This window comes from Teleopsis dalmanni, chromosome 2 (assembly GCF_002237135.1).
Source record: "Teleopsis dalmanni isolate 2A chromosome 2, ASM223713v2, whole genome shotgun sequence".
Taxonomy (NCBI): domain Eukaryota; kingdom Metazoa; phylum Arthropoda; class Insecta; order Diptera; family Diopsidae; genus Teleopsis; species Teleopsis dalmanni.
In genome coordinates, this window is record NC_051847.1 from 113946969 (window position 1) to 113961370 (window position 14402).

The following is a 14402-nucleotide window of genomic DNA, read 5'->3' on the forward strand; positions in this document are numbered from 1 at the left end:
ATAAAATTAAAGAAAATTTGCGATTTTCCGTGTTGACGTTCTATGTAGTCAAAAATTGATTGACCAATTCGATTAAAATTAACAGTTGATTTATTTCGTATTTCATTTATGTAGCCTCCATTTTCGTCATCAGAACCGTTAGTACCTAAACATTTGAACATTGAAATATCAATTAATATTTATACATATTAAATATTAAATAATCATAAAAAAAAAATCAAAAATATCAATTTAAAGAACTGATTAACATGCGTACATTTGCTATTACCCAACAAGTGTTTAGTACTCATAGAACTCCGTTTATCCTCCACTGACGCTATACCTAAATCAAAACGTTCCACTTCGCAATCGAATAAAAATGTACGAAAACGACATGATACCGTATGATATGCAAGAAAACGTATATAAAATTCATTAAATTCAAATGCCATCGGAAACTGTTTTTGAATCTGAAACACAACATCAAGGAATTGCAAGAAAGTTGGTGCAAACGCTATATTTGAGCTTGCATGTGCAGGTTTTAAATTGCTTCTGTGCGCAAAACGGTGACCAAACGCTATCCATTCCTTTTCAATTAGAACACGAAATCCTTCTATCGTTCTATAGAAGGGATCCAAACAAAGTTGTGCCACTGACGATACTTGCGCTGTTATATCCCAACCATCCTCTAAAGACAACATAACACTAGATTCTTGCAAATCAATCAAATCCACTACGGCACCGGACAATTGTAAAAGTGATGAAATTTGTTGCAACCAGTCAGATTGTTCAACGTTCTTCGCGAATGTTTGATCAGATTCGTTTATTATACTCGAAGGCAAACATGCTCTCATTAGTTTTTTAAAAGCCATTCGTGAATGTCTTATATCTGGATAATCAACAGGTATAAACTCTGCGCATAGATCAGCGTTAACTACAGACTTTGTTTGTGATTTTTCACCTATAAGACAAAGAATCTCTCTCTTTTTATAAAAAAAAGTATCAGTTTTTTAATTGCAAATTTTTTTTACCTAAAACATATAAACGCATTTTACGATATGTAGTTGCAGCACAATTTTTTACTGTTCCACCTTTTCGCTTTAAAGAATCTCCCCAATTGCTTACTTTTGTATCATTGGTTCCAAGAGTAGACTTAAATTTTCTGCTTACTTCTGGTGTTACTGATGTATCATTTCGACTTAAATAGTGATGCTCTTCGGATGAATTCAGAAGAAGTGAACTCATGGATAAATTAATGCCTGACATATTATACTGAGCTAAAGTTAGTGGGATAGTCTTCGGCATTGTATCAATTAATGCAATAAAATATTTATCTTGCTCATGATAATTTGTAACATCATGAGACATAGTATTTGAACCAGTTGAATTTTTTAACATACCTAAATATTAATTTTTATAATTTACCCATTTTATTATTTTTATTATTTTTATTAAATTGTTGCATACCTATAACAGATTTACTATGTGGCAATGATCCTCGTATTAACAATGCACCATTACGGTGCCTCCATGTTGGTGTCGGTATTCTTTGGCTTTTATAAGAACGTCCCAGTTGAATTAAAGCAGTATCAGTAATTTGTATCGGTGAAACAAATACAGCTGGATACGAACGGCATAGACTATAATTTGAATTGAGTGTAGTTATACGAAAACCGTTTTGAGATTCATCAAAACCTAAACGTTTCCAGTCTTTCACATAATTACGTTCCTTCATACGTTCTATATCTTTTGTTGTTAACAAACGCGGCAACGAGTCAGTGTTTGTTTCAAACTCATCTTCTTCTAGTTCATCATCAAGTGAATGTGTTTCAACAGTTTCTGCTGTTCCCATTGTATCAAAATCCAAGCTTGAAGTAAGGAGCTTGCGTTTGGCTTGACCCTTTTGTTTAAATCCAGCCTTTTTTGCTGTGCGCAATAATGTTTTTTTTGCGAACCCTTTTAAAGTTGAGTATTTTTCTTTAGTTTTTAGTGGTGCCGTCCCATGAATGATTGTACCATACGATTGAAAAGCAAAATGTTCAAACTCATCAACAGGGTGACGGGCCTTACACAATGTTTTACGAAAACCATCAATCATTTCTGGTGTAACTTCTGTATCAAAAGCTATTTTCAGAAGCTGAAAGGTACTGGAACGTAATTGTAAACCTTCTGGAAGCGTTTGATCCAAATGTGAAAGGTAAAGAACGGATATTTTTTTTTCTTTAAGTAGTGAAGATATTGGAAAAGCTCGTATAATTGTTTGTTCACAAGCCAGCGGATCACAGGGACTACCTTCATTATTATAAAAGTATTTAAATAAAATTATCTCTAAATAAAATCTTGTGTTAAATAAATATTTTTACCTTTAAAGACAACTCTATAATTAGTTAAAAATATTGCACCCTCAGCTGGTATTAAACACTGCACATCATCTTCTCTACCATCGGGCATTAGGTAACAACGCAAATGTTCTGTAACAATTTCTTCTCCTGGTAGTAAACAAGGTGCTTGTATCTTTGGTTTTTGTACGTGAGGATGCCGTTTAGATTCTAAATAAACTGATTCTAATGATTCTATATGCATATGTACAACTCCAGGCACCATATCATGTAAATTTCTTATATGTTCAGATGTAACGCCACCCTCTGTGCAGACGCGATCTATAAATCGTGAAATAATCTTGCCAACTGTTCCCCCAACTTCCAATGCATCATTTTCTTCGAAACCTTCATCAGAATGTTCACTTAAACTATGAGAACCCATAATGCTTTTAAATAAATTAAATTAATTAAAACATTTTATAAATATCAAAGTAATACGGTAACACTTCAATTTAATATATTTTAATACAAACCTATTCGATACACTATGGTTATCATCAAGACGAAATGATGTTTTCGGTTTCTGACCAACTGCATTAACATCCGGTGGTATTAGTAGTGAAACCATTCGATTTGCATAATGAATCGCCTGGCTGTATAATGTAGATTCCTCAGATTGCGCAAATTCCTATCAAATATTTATATACAAATACATGTTAATTATAATACAAATATATGGTATTATAAAATTTTTTTATAAAATATCAATCGAAATTCTGTACCTTTTTATTTTCTTCTTCAATAGAAGGGCTTTTTCGCATTTGTTCCGCTGTTATTTCCAAAGCTGTTGGTTCTTCTAATGGCACATCATCCAACACACAATTAGACTCTTTATTGTGTTCGCTTTTACGGGTATGTAGCATATATAAAGATTTTATTTGTGTTTGAACGTCTTGATAAAATGTTGATTCCCAGAACTGCAGATTTTTCCAAATCGGATGATCTTGAATGCATGTGTAAGCGAATTGATAAACTGTAGATAGTTTTCTACAGAATATGGTTGACATAGGAAGTAAAGCAGCAGCTACTGTGTACTCATCAATTCCCGTTGAATTTTGTAAAGTTTTGTTCATAAATCTATAATTATGTAATTATGTAATAATTTTAACTTACAGATTTACAAATTTAAACCATTTATATAAAATTAAATAAAAACTAAAAATATTTTCCATATCTCCGTATATATATATATATATATATATATATTAAAACGTGAAAAAAATTTAAAGTGTGAATGTAAATACACTTATTTTATTACTATTATTTAAATGAAGAACATTAAAAGAGCCTCAAATGTCAATTTCAAGACTATTTTTATACCAAAATTTTAACACGATGCCTATATGAAATAATGTGTGTGATACCTCTTTACATTAATAAAGAACAATCAACCAATCAACAATTAAACAGAATACTTTTATTATAATTAATAAGCAAAACTTAAAACTTACTTTATAATCAAATCAAATTGCTGATGATCTAGAACGGCTTTATTTCCATTTACATAACCAAACAATTCCCGACAAAGTATTAACCTGGCATCGCGGTGTTTTAACGTTCGCATTACAGCCGGTACCAATTTGCGAGCATCTGCAATTTTATTTTCAAATATGTATGACACACAAGTTTTTAAAACCTAAAAATATATTCAAATTATATCCAAAACTAAGAGTAAAGGTATATACATACCTCTAGTCGTCTAGCTGAATTTAATAAGTTTGGCCTGACATCAAGCACTTCAGGCAATCGTGGCCCCATTGGAATGATACGATTTTGGTTTCTTACAGCAATAAAACGTTGAGAAATGCAATTTTTTTTGATTCCTTCATTAATTATAACATTAACTTTTTCTGAATTTATCCGTGGAAATGCTGGTTGATGAATGCGATGAAAGGAACCATCAGGTGGACGTAATACTTTTTGTGCATAAGTTACCGGATTGGGGCATTCGTTTTCAAATAAAATTTTACCTAAATCCTGTATATGTTGCGCAATCTGAACAATATATAAAATTAAACAAAAACTCATTTTTAAATAAATATTCATATATATTATATATTTACTAGATTTTTATTATTGGCTTCAGACTTTAAAACTTCATTCATTGAACTATATAGCTCATCCCATGCATCTGAGGGTCGCCAAGGTGGTCCACGCTCATTAACAAAAGTAGTAAAGAACATACTATCAAGCACACGATAAAGAAATTCGCTCTCTATTAAGTCACGCGCTCCAAGGAAGCCAGCTTTATGAAAAGTTATAACAGGCTTGGGATGTATTCGTATAAGCGTCAAACATGACCGATAACTATTTGAATAAATTATTTTGAGATGGAATAAAAAACAAGGAAAAAATAAATAATACCCTTGCAATAATTGTGAAAATAAGCGCATGAAAATAGCTCTCAATTCTTTATCAATAAGTGCTTCTGATTTCGGATAGTTTGTTGGCTTTTCTAATGAAGGAAATGCCAAGTCAGCTTGCGATAAATTAGGAAATAAAATCATCGTTAATAACTCTTGAGTATTTTCCCATAGCGGTGATGGCAATATGGGAACCGGTGGTGATAAGGATTCAGGAATAGTAACCAAACCTCCATCTAAATCAACAACAATCACGTCCAGTAAATCGCTTATTTCACTTTGCAGTGAACTGTGTATACCCATTATAAAAGGTGTTGGCGTTGAAAGCACTTCTGTTAGAGGCGCAGGAAGTATTGGAATGTACACATGGGTATATCTATTAATTAAAAATATATGCTACACTTCTTGATATTCTACGCAATTATATACACTTACCTAAATGGGTACATTAGAGCAACTAATGCTTTGCAACTTTCAGTTAAATGTGAATAACTTTTAGAATGGAATAGTACTTTGTTCTCCGTCATAACAGCACATAGCAAAATAAGAACATTTTTAATACCTGTTATAAATTATAAGACATATTTAAATATAAAACAAATTATTTAAACGCTTTTTAACATACCTAATTGCTTAAAAACAAAATATACTGCTGTACCCGTAACAGGTAATGAAGGAGACTGTGGAATTTGCAATGATTGTTTATCACCAGCACCAATGGAAAACCTGACTTGGGGACCGCCTGGTGATGGAACTTGAATGCATCCCAATATATTACCAATTAGTGTTTCTAAAGCGTAGGGTAAGTTTTCAACATAAACCGTATATATGGTACCTAGGCAGTTCTGTATAAATATATAAATTTTATTTTAAATAAAGAATTTCATTATTTAATGGGAGTAATACGAGTAACACAAGTAAAAAATAATCCTTTTACTAAAACCATTTACCTTAAATGTTTCTGCACAGTCTAACCGCGATATAAGAACCAAACACTTCGGTGCGTACATGACGCTGTGATGCGATATACTTATATTATTTGTAATCGTAGATGATGAAGCACAGCCGGTTTGGAATTTTGAAGGTAATACAGTTTCATCTTCTTCGTCTACAATTTTATTTAATGTAATAGCCAATGTTTCGTGAAAACTGAGACAGGCACAGTAGTGCTTATTAGCATCAATATCAGTAAGAACAGAAGTGAAAAATTTCGGTTCTTGTTTTTCGTAAGACAAATTCCAACCGAGTGGTTGACAAAACTAAAAAATAATTATTTATACAGAGGACGGAAAATATAGTATTAATAATACTAAACAAACCCATTCAATGCCCTCAATGAATGAAGTATCTGCCCAGTCATTTTCAGGAAATCTTTGAACAATTTTGCCGCATGAAATTTGTGTACTTTCATCATTCGTTCCTACAAAAGCATAATAAAAATAAATTCATTGTGATTTTTTTAATAAGCATAAGTTTAAAGTGTTATTTTTCATATTAAATATTCATAATTATTTTATGGTAATTGTATTATTATTTAGTTTTAATTCATACACTAATTAGACCAACATAAAAACCAAAAATTTAACATAAAATAATATATGAAATAATGAAAATAAACTTACTTTCTTTGTCATTATCATAGCCAACAACAACAAAGTAATCAGCTAGCCGGGACATTTCGTTACCAACGATTGTGTTACATTCTTTACACAAAACTCCTCAACTTCCTATCACTTTTTCTTACTTCACCCTAAATAAATATATTTTGAACACACAAACTTACTGAACCAAATTATGTTTTTGTAGGAAAAAGATTTAGTATGCTCCATTCGCTTTATATGTTTTGAATATTAATCTAATTTTTTGTTTCATGTTTTGTTCTATATTTCTTAAATATTTTCTTTTTAACCACACCCGTTCTTTGGACACATGGCTTAAATTTATTATATTTTACATATCCTAGTATATTTTATTTAATTCTTTAGTTTTCACAATTAAACATATGAACTTTTGTAAATAAACAAACTAAATTAGATAAATTTACAAAATTTTACTATTTTCTAACTACACCCACAAAACATAAAACAACAAATAGTTTTTGAGCAACCATACAGCGTTGTATTTGGTAGTAGCGGAAATCATGCAATCATACTGTTCAAATAACTTTTTCTATAATAAGTGAACAATGATAATAATTAAAAAAATTACATTCAATATTTTATTACTTTAATTTAGTAAAACTTGATATTTTTTAACTATGATCATCATTTTATTCGAAATAACTTAAAAGTACTTATTCTCAAATGCACATTATTAGGATGATGTTTAAAAAATTATTTATTCTTACATATTAAAATCAAAGTAAATGCGAAATATATATCATCTTCTTAAAATAGTTTAACTACTTGGTAATATATTCGAAAACTAATTATGCACTATACTACTAATTGTTTCTGATCAATATATGCCTTAATAAGTTCATATATACATATATATACATATGTGAGAATACATACAGTCAGCGACAAAACTCTACATACACCCCCCATTTTTGCTAGCTCGTAAATCCAAGGACATAGTAGAAAAAAGTAATGATACAGTTTTGTTTAGAACTGTTTTTTAATAATAATAAACAAAAGAAAATCCATTCATCAATATAAATTAACAAAGTTATTCGAAAAAAACCTAAAAAAATCATTGACAAAAGTCTACATACACTTCATTGGTTGTTAGATATAGTCGACAGTAATTTAAATGTTAAACGGGAAAGTACCGTTTTTCATATTTCATGCTTGTGGCATGAGTCATACATTTATATAATGCACTTAGTTGTGCTTTGAGAGTGGTATTTAATTGACACGAGGGGTCCACGAAAAGAATTTAAAGTGATATGCGAAATCTGGTTATTAAGCATAGAAATGAAAAAAAACCTTATGGTAAAAGTATCAAAATTAGTAAATTTAACTCGATCAACAGTTCAGACGATAATAAAAAATTTTAAAAATAGTGGTTCTATTGAAAATAAGCCTCGCAGTGGCCGCCCAAGGATACTCATACGTAGGGATGTCAGCTTGGTTTTAAAAGAAGTTAACAAAAATCCGAAAGTAAGTGCCTTAAAATTAGTCGAACACATTGCTAATGCAACTGGAAAGCATGTCAATCCACGTCAAAGCTATTTTTCCTACTTCAGTTGCAGCTACGGCTCCCCAAACCTAGGGGCGCAAGAGGTGGTGTTGCTTTTTTGTTGCGGGATTCTACATCTCATTGTGAGCTTTCTTTGCCCCCGTCAAATGAGGAATACTTGGAGGTTATAGGGTTAAAAATTTTCATTAATAGATCATCAAGGTTCCTTAAACTAGTCAATATTTACCTGCCACCCAACTCTAGCTGCCCTCCACAGCACACCCCAAATATTTCATATCTTCTAGATGAGGACTTGCGTTTTGTACTGGGTGATTTGAATGCACACTATTCCCTGTGGTTTTCCAGCCTACCAACTGATCAGATAGGCCTGCAATTGGCTTCCCAAATTGATGAATCCTCTTTTGGTGTTCTAAATGAGGACTCGTCCACTAGGGTAACGCCAACCTGCTCCAGCTCTCTTGATGTCAGTGTTGATATAGCTTTAAGCTCAGATCACACTCCCATCACAATTTCTATTCCATCAATCGAGGTCCTCACCGAGGCCTTTTTAAAGATATTTCAGAACGCAACTTCAGTAACATCTCTCTGTCCTCTGATTTGAACAAGGCAGAGAAACAATTTCGCAGCATAATTATCAAAGCTGCCGCCACAGCTGTCCCAGCAGGTAGAATTAAAACCATTAGACCAGGTTTTCCTAGTGACGTTGTGCCTCTTGCTGAGGAACGCGTCAATTTTCGAAGATTGAACCCACCCAATCCACATATAAAAATTCTGAACAACAACATCCGTAAAATGGTGAACGAATATCGTCTTGGTAAATGGAAGGAACTTTTAGATAACTGCGACTTCCAAAATTGTAAATTGTGGACTACTATTAAAGCACTTTCTAATCCTTCCCGTTTCAACAACAAGACGATATCATTTAATAGGATCACTTTCACTGATCCCAAGCATTGCGCCCGACAATTTTGTTGTCTTTTCGTGCTCAATGCTTCTGCTTCTCTTGCTACACGCAGAAAGAAACCCACTTTTCGGAAGCCATATTCTGACCACACAGCGCTGTTCTCCTTAGATGATGTACTTAATACGATCAGACATGCCAAAGCCTCGAAAGCTCTTGCTCCTGATGGCATTTCCATGCTCATGCTCAAGAACCTCGGGACCTATGGTATTTCAGTTCTGACGCACATTATGAACTCTTCCATCAGGTCACACATCATCCCAAACATTTGAGAGACTGGTAGAATAATTCCATTGTTGAAACCAGGTAAACTGGTAGGCTTAAGTGAATCCTACAGACCGATATCCTTGCTATCTCCAGTAGCCAAAATTCTGGAGTCTTTAGTACTGAAGCAAATATTACCTCACATTCATCTAGTTCCTCAACAACATGGTTTTCGCAAACGTCACAGTACCACCTCAGCTCTTTGCGAGATTACATCTCAAATCGTAAATGGCCTAAATTAAAATCACCCGTGTGAACGGAAATTATATTTAATTAAAACGCACAAAACTTAAGTTTTATACTTACTTTATTAAATGTATCTTAAGACTGACTTATATCTAACATCTTTGCTTATAGTTATAGTGAGGATTCGAAGTATCGAATCCTGATAAGACAATTCGTTGTTTGGTTAGGCCGAATAACGATAATAATACTTTTAGTTACAATGTTTAGTTAGAGATTGTAAAGTATAATATGGTATGTAGTGATAATAGAATACAATGAGAACATTTCATTGTTTGGTTAGGCTAAACAACGATAATAATATTTTTAGTTACAATGTTTAGTTAAAGATAGTAGAATATAATAAAGTATAATATAGATCTTTCGTTGTTTGATTAGGTCGAAAAACGATAATAAAATGTTTAGTAGGATGCAATGTAGATGTTTCGTTGTTTGATTAGGTCAAACAACGATGATAAAATATTTAGCATAGGGATAAGATAAAAGAATGTAACTCGCACGGTGCTTGTTGCCCTTGATCTCGCAAAAGCATTCGACAGAGTCTCCCATAGGACCCTGTTAAATGACTTGGCCGAAACATCTATCTCTGACTCCACCAAGAGATGGCTCTGTAACTATCTTATAGGTAGATCATCCTTTGTTCACTTTAGAGATAATATGTCAAAAGCTAGGAAATTGAAACAAGGTCTTCCCCAGGGCAGCGTTCTTTCACCGATCCTCTTCAATTTATACATGTCCAAACTCCCGGACCCCCCAGAGGGAGTCAGAGTCATAACCTATGCAGATGAGTGCACAATTCTAACTACGGGCCATATCTACCATCTTTGGCATCATATCTGGCTAATAGAAATCTTCAGCTATCATCAAAAAAATCTTCAGCCACCGTCTTTATTTCCTGGACTAAAGAGGTTTCCCTGACTCTGCCCATAAATATCGGTGCAATAAGGATCCCTACCACCACCAAACCAAAAATCCTGGGTGTCGTACTCGACAGTATGCTGACTTTTTCTGCAAATGCGTTTGGTATATGTGACCGGTTGAAATTACGTAATAATGTGTTAAAAGCTCTCGCAGGTTGTTCTTGGGGCAAAGGTAAAAAAACCCTACTGAGTACATACAAAGCAATAGGACGTCCTATTGCGGCCTATGCAGCTCCAGCACGGACCCCACAACTCTGCGAGACGCAATGGACCACAAACCAATCTTGTCAAAATACGACATTGCGGGTTGCAACTGGTTGCCATAGCATGTCGCATGCTGACCACCTTCATACAGAATCAAAAATGCTTCTTGTAAAAGAGCATAATCAACTACTGTCCAAGCAATATCTTCTCGCGTGCCACACAGATGGTCATCCCAATGGCGCCATGGCTAGTAGTGGCCTCCCTCCTAGATGCATCCGTCGATACGTCCTCTCTTTTATTAATTTTATCGACACCTTTTGCAACAGAGCTAACATCAATAAGCTCGAATATAAACGTGGACTTACGGCACTCCACACCGATGCAGCATCTTCTTCTAGACCAAGGTTGTCAGACAACAAGAATCTTAATAGGCCTCCGCCTGAAATCTCCTCGGATGAACGCTGTCTTATATATATATAGACGAGTGCTAAACAATTATTTGTCTTGCATAAATACGTCCATCCACAATGTGTGCCCCAACTGCAGCTCTTCGACCCATGACGCCGCCCATCTGTTTACATGTCCTTCTGCACACACAAATCTTCGTCCAATTAACCTTTGGACTCACCCCATTGAAGTGGTCAAGTTTCTCCGCCTGGATCCAGGATGACGGTTTATATATACCTCCTTTCCAACGCTTCCACATCCTTCTTTCCCCCTCTTCTTCCTTAACCCCTCCCCCTCCTAACTTTCATCCTATTTCCCTAATTATGTAATCGTCTTGTGTTTTCTTTCATGTTTATCTGCTTACAGGTCCCTGCGGGTTACAACAACAACAACAACAACAACAAATATACCCATTAATAATGATGTTTTTTGACCAGTACGTTTTGTTTTTTAAATTATAATTTCTATTAGGCTACTCTGGTCTTGTAACTGGAATGTAAACAAAATATTAATATATTTCATTTTTTCACCCGACGTTACGTTGGTTTTTTTCTAACATCTTCAGGGGTATCTAAAAGATTTTTTTATTATTTAATAATTATGATTTTTTACAATGTGAAAATAAATTTATAATTTTTGATAATGTATAAAATTATACACGAAGAAAACATGTGCATAAAATAAATAACCACAACACTAATAACAAAACAAAACAATAACAATAGTTATCAATTCAAAGTTTTAGAATTATTTAATTATAATATTAACCAATAATTTAAGTTTAAGTTAATCACTGTTTGTTTAATAATTTCATATGTAAATAAACAATTAAAAGTTAAAGATATAAATATTTAAAATGTTTATATAAATATTGTAGACACTACTTTAAGTTGCCTATATTTGCGAACGAAGGTATAACAAAATGAAAGTAAAAAATATTTATTAAATAAAATTCAAAAAAATGTTTGAAAAAACATTTTTCGGAATATTAATTTTAGTAATTAAAGATCATTATTTATATAAGTACAATGTTTTATATATATACACTTTATTGTTTTCAAAAGTTATTCAAATCCCTGTGTTCGCCGTATTGCAACTATTTCATCGTTTGTATTCATACTAGAAAAACCACATGGCTGCATTGTCATCATAGCAGTGCCAGAGCTTATTGTACGTAAACTTGTAGAATATCCAAACAACTCAGCTAAAGGAACTTTTGCCGTAATTACCTAAAAAAATATATATTCAATAAATATATTTATATTGTAGAAATAAGGTTTTAAACAAACCTTATTATTGGATTTTGGTACAATTTCGTTAATTATTCCACGTCGTCGAGATAAATCTGCAAGAATTTGTGAAATATTTTCAGCAGGTGAAACTATTTGAATTTCCATTACAGGTTCTAGTAAACGAGTTCCTATAGTGTTCAGTATCTGTTATAATTAAAAGAGTGAAATATTCTCTCCAATAAGAGTCTATATAATTATTTACTTTCTGAATACATTGTACTGCCGCAGCCATTATAAAAGAATCCGCCGTTCCACGCCCAACGACAATATTATGCAGTTTAATTTGAGTATCTACCACTTGTCCCCCAACTCTTGGTCCTCTTTCTAAAGCAGAAAGTGCACCTTTTCGTATTATTTGCAACATTCGTGGTCGTAACATGTTTACATTTGCCACATTTTCTGGAGATTTGTCTATGCTAATAAATTTGTTACATATGGTAATTAAATATTTATTTTACTTTTTAACAAAGACACCAATTAGCATATATTTCAATATTATTGTGAATTTACCTAAATAAATCATGACATCCTTTTATTAACTCAAGCGTTATTGTAACATTTTGCTTAATACCAGCAATATCTTTTTCAACGAAATAAGTTTCCTTTGCAGATGCATCAATTGTTTCTTTGTAAGCAATTTGTAAAGGACCCAAATCTACATCAATCTTATATTCAGTCAAAATTCGGGATTTTATAATTTCCATATGTAGTTCACCCATTCCTAAATAAATTCTCATTAAATAATTAATTTTCTGAATTTTGAATTATAAATTATAAATTATTAATTTAGTAGCAATCTTACCGCCTAAAACTGTTTGTCCTGTTACTTCGTCGTGCCGAACAGTCAAACTAGGATCTTCGCGCTGTAATTGTTTTAACGCAAGTTCCATGGCGCTTTGTGTTGACAAATTTGGCGGTTCAATCGAACAAAAATAAACAGCTACTGGAACCTGTGGTTCAGTCGAAAAAATTTCATTTATAATGTTTTCCTCAATTTCATCTTTCTTTTCAAATTCCTCATTTTTATAAATGTTTTTCAGTCGTTTTTGTGCATTTTTTAGGGAACTTGTGCTCTCAATTAACAAATCTCCAGTTGTAGTATTCTAGAAAAAACAAAAATCTAATTAAAATCAAATTTTGCTCATTAATATTTACATAAAAATAAAATACCTTAAGACCGCTGCATATGCCAATATTACCAGCCTGTACAGTGTCGATTTCGCGATATTCATCAGCTAATGGTTCAAAAATTTTATTTAAAATTTCTTGCCCACCTCGCGATAAAGTGACTTTTTGTCCTTTTTTCATATTTCCGCGATATACTCTAACTAACGTTAACGGCCCACGATGTTTATCATGAATTATTTTAAAAACCTTACCAACAAAATCGTTGCTTTAAAAGTTTTTATACATTTAGAATTTGATTAAATATTTTTAATACACAATTATTACCCAAAACAGTCATAAATCTGGTTCCGTTCATGTGGAGCTGGTAAATACTGAATTACGGCATCCATTAATTTTTGAATGCCTATATTTTTATAGGCTGAACCAAGTATCACAGGTACAGTTTTATTATTCAAAGTTGTGCGCCGTAGGGCATCATATATCATTTTATTAGTTATATTCTCAAAACTTTCATGTTTGATTACGAAGTCTGCCAATTCATCATCTAGTCCAGACAATTCATCTATCAACTCGTTTCTTCTATGTTGTAATTTTAAAAACATATCATCGCCAGCAACTAAATTCTCTGTTACATAATCTCTACCTAAAGTTTCTGAATTCCACCGATATTTTTGTAAGGTTATAACATCGTAAATAGCTAAGAACAGTAATAAAATAAAACTATTATATCATATTATTCTCTATACTATAAGGAAGTACTTAAAGTTTTGTTGTCATCATTTTTGTGTATCTGTAAAGATAATGGTTTAACACCCAATTTTATTCTTAAATCTGCTATACATTTTTCGAAATCTGAGTCAGTACGGTCCATTTTATTCACAAACACAATTCTGGGCAGAGAATGTTTATTGGCCTGTGCCCAAACTGTAAGCGTTTGAGCTTCTACACCGGCTGCAGCATCTAAAACAATAATGACACCATCAACTGCATGCAATGATTGTTCCACTTCCATTGTAAAATCAATATGTCCAGGAGTATCCAATAAATTTATTCTAAATTTATTCACTTAATAAAAA

General features: G+C 32.7%; 2 protein-coding genes across 2 annotated transcripts; both read right to left on the reverse strand.

Annotated features, from left to right (window-relative positions):
* Positions 1–5: 5 nt before the first annotated feature.
* On the reverse strand, positions 6–6781 carry LOC119675507 (myotubularin-related protein 13-like; the record flags this gene model as incomplete). Its single annotated transcript, XM_038086715.1, has 16 exons — positions 6346–6781; positions 6043–6143; positions 5674–5982; positions 5349–5568; positions 5159–5285; positions 4725–5099; positions 4424–4667; positions 4050–4355; positions 3812–3996; positions 3083–3437; positions 2834–2988; positions 2343–2746; positions 1447–2271; positions 1011–1379; positions 257–940; positions 6–145 (listed from the first exon to the last, which is right to left on the reverse strand). Coding segments are annotated over exons 1-16 (4854 nt in total), but the record flags the coding sequence as incomplete, so codon positions are not given.
* A 5116-nt stretch (positions 6782–11897) lies between these two features.
* On the reverse strand, positions 11898–14374 carry LOC119686488 (ribosome-releasing factor 2, mitochondrial-like). Its single transcript, XM_038101077.1, has 8 exons — positions 14086–14374; positions 13651–14023; positions 13369–13591; positions 13001–13301; positions 12709–12919; positions 12401–12614; positions 12196–12342; positions 11898–12135 (listed from the first exon to the last, which is right to left on the reverse strand). Exons 1-8 carry the CDS (start codon positions 14336–14338, stop codon positions 11971–11973), a joined length of 1887 nt encoding a protein of 628 aa, XP_037957005.1. The 5' UTR covers positions 14339–14374; the 3' UTR covers positions 11898–11970.
* Positions 14375–14402: the final 28 nt, after the last annotated feature.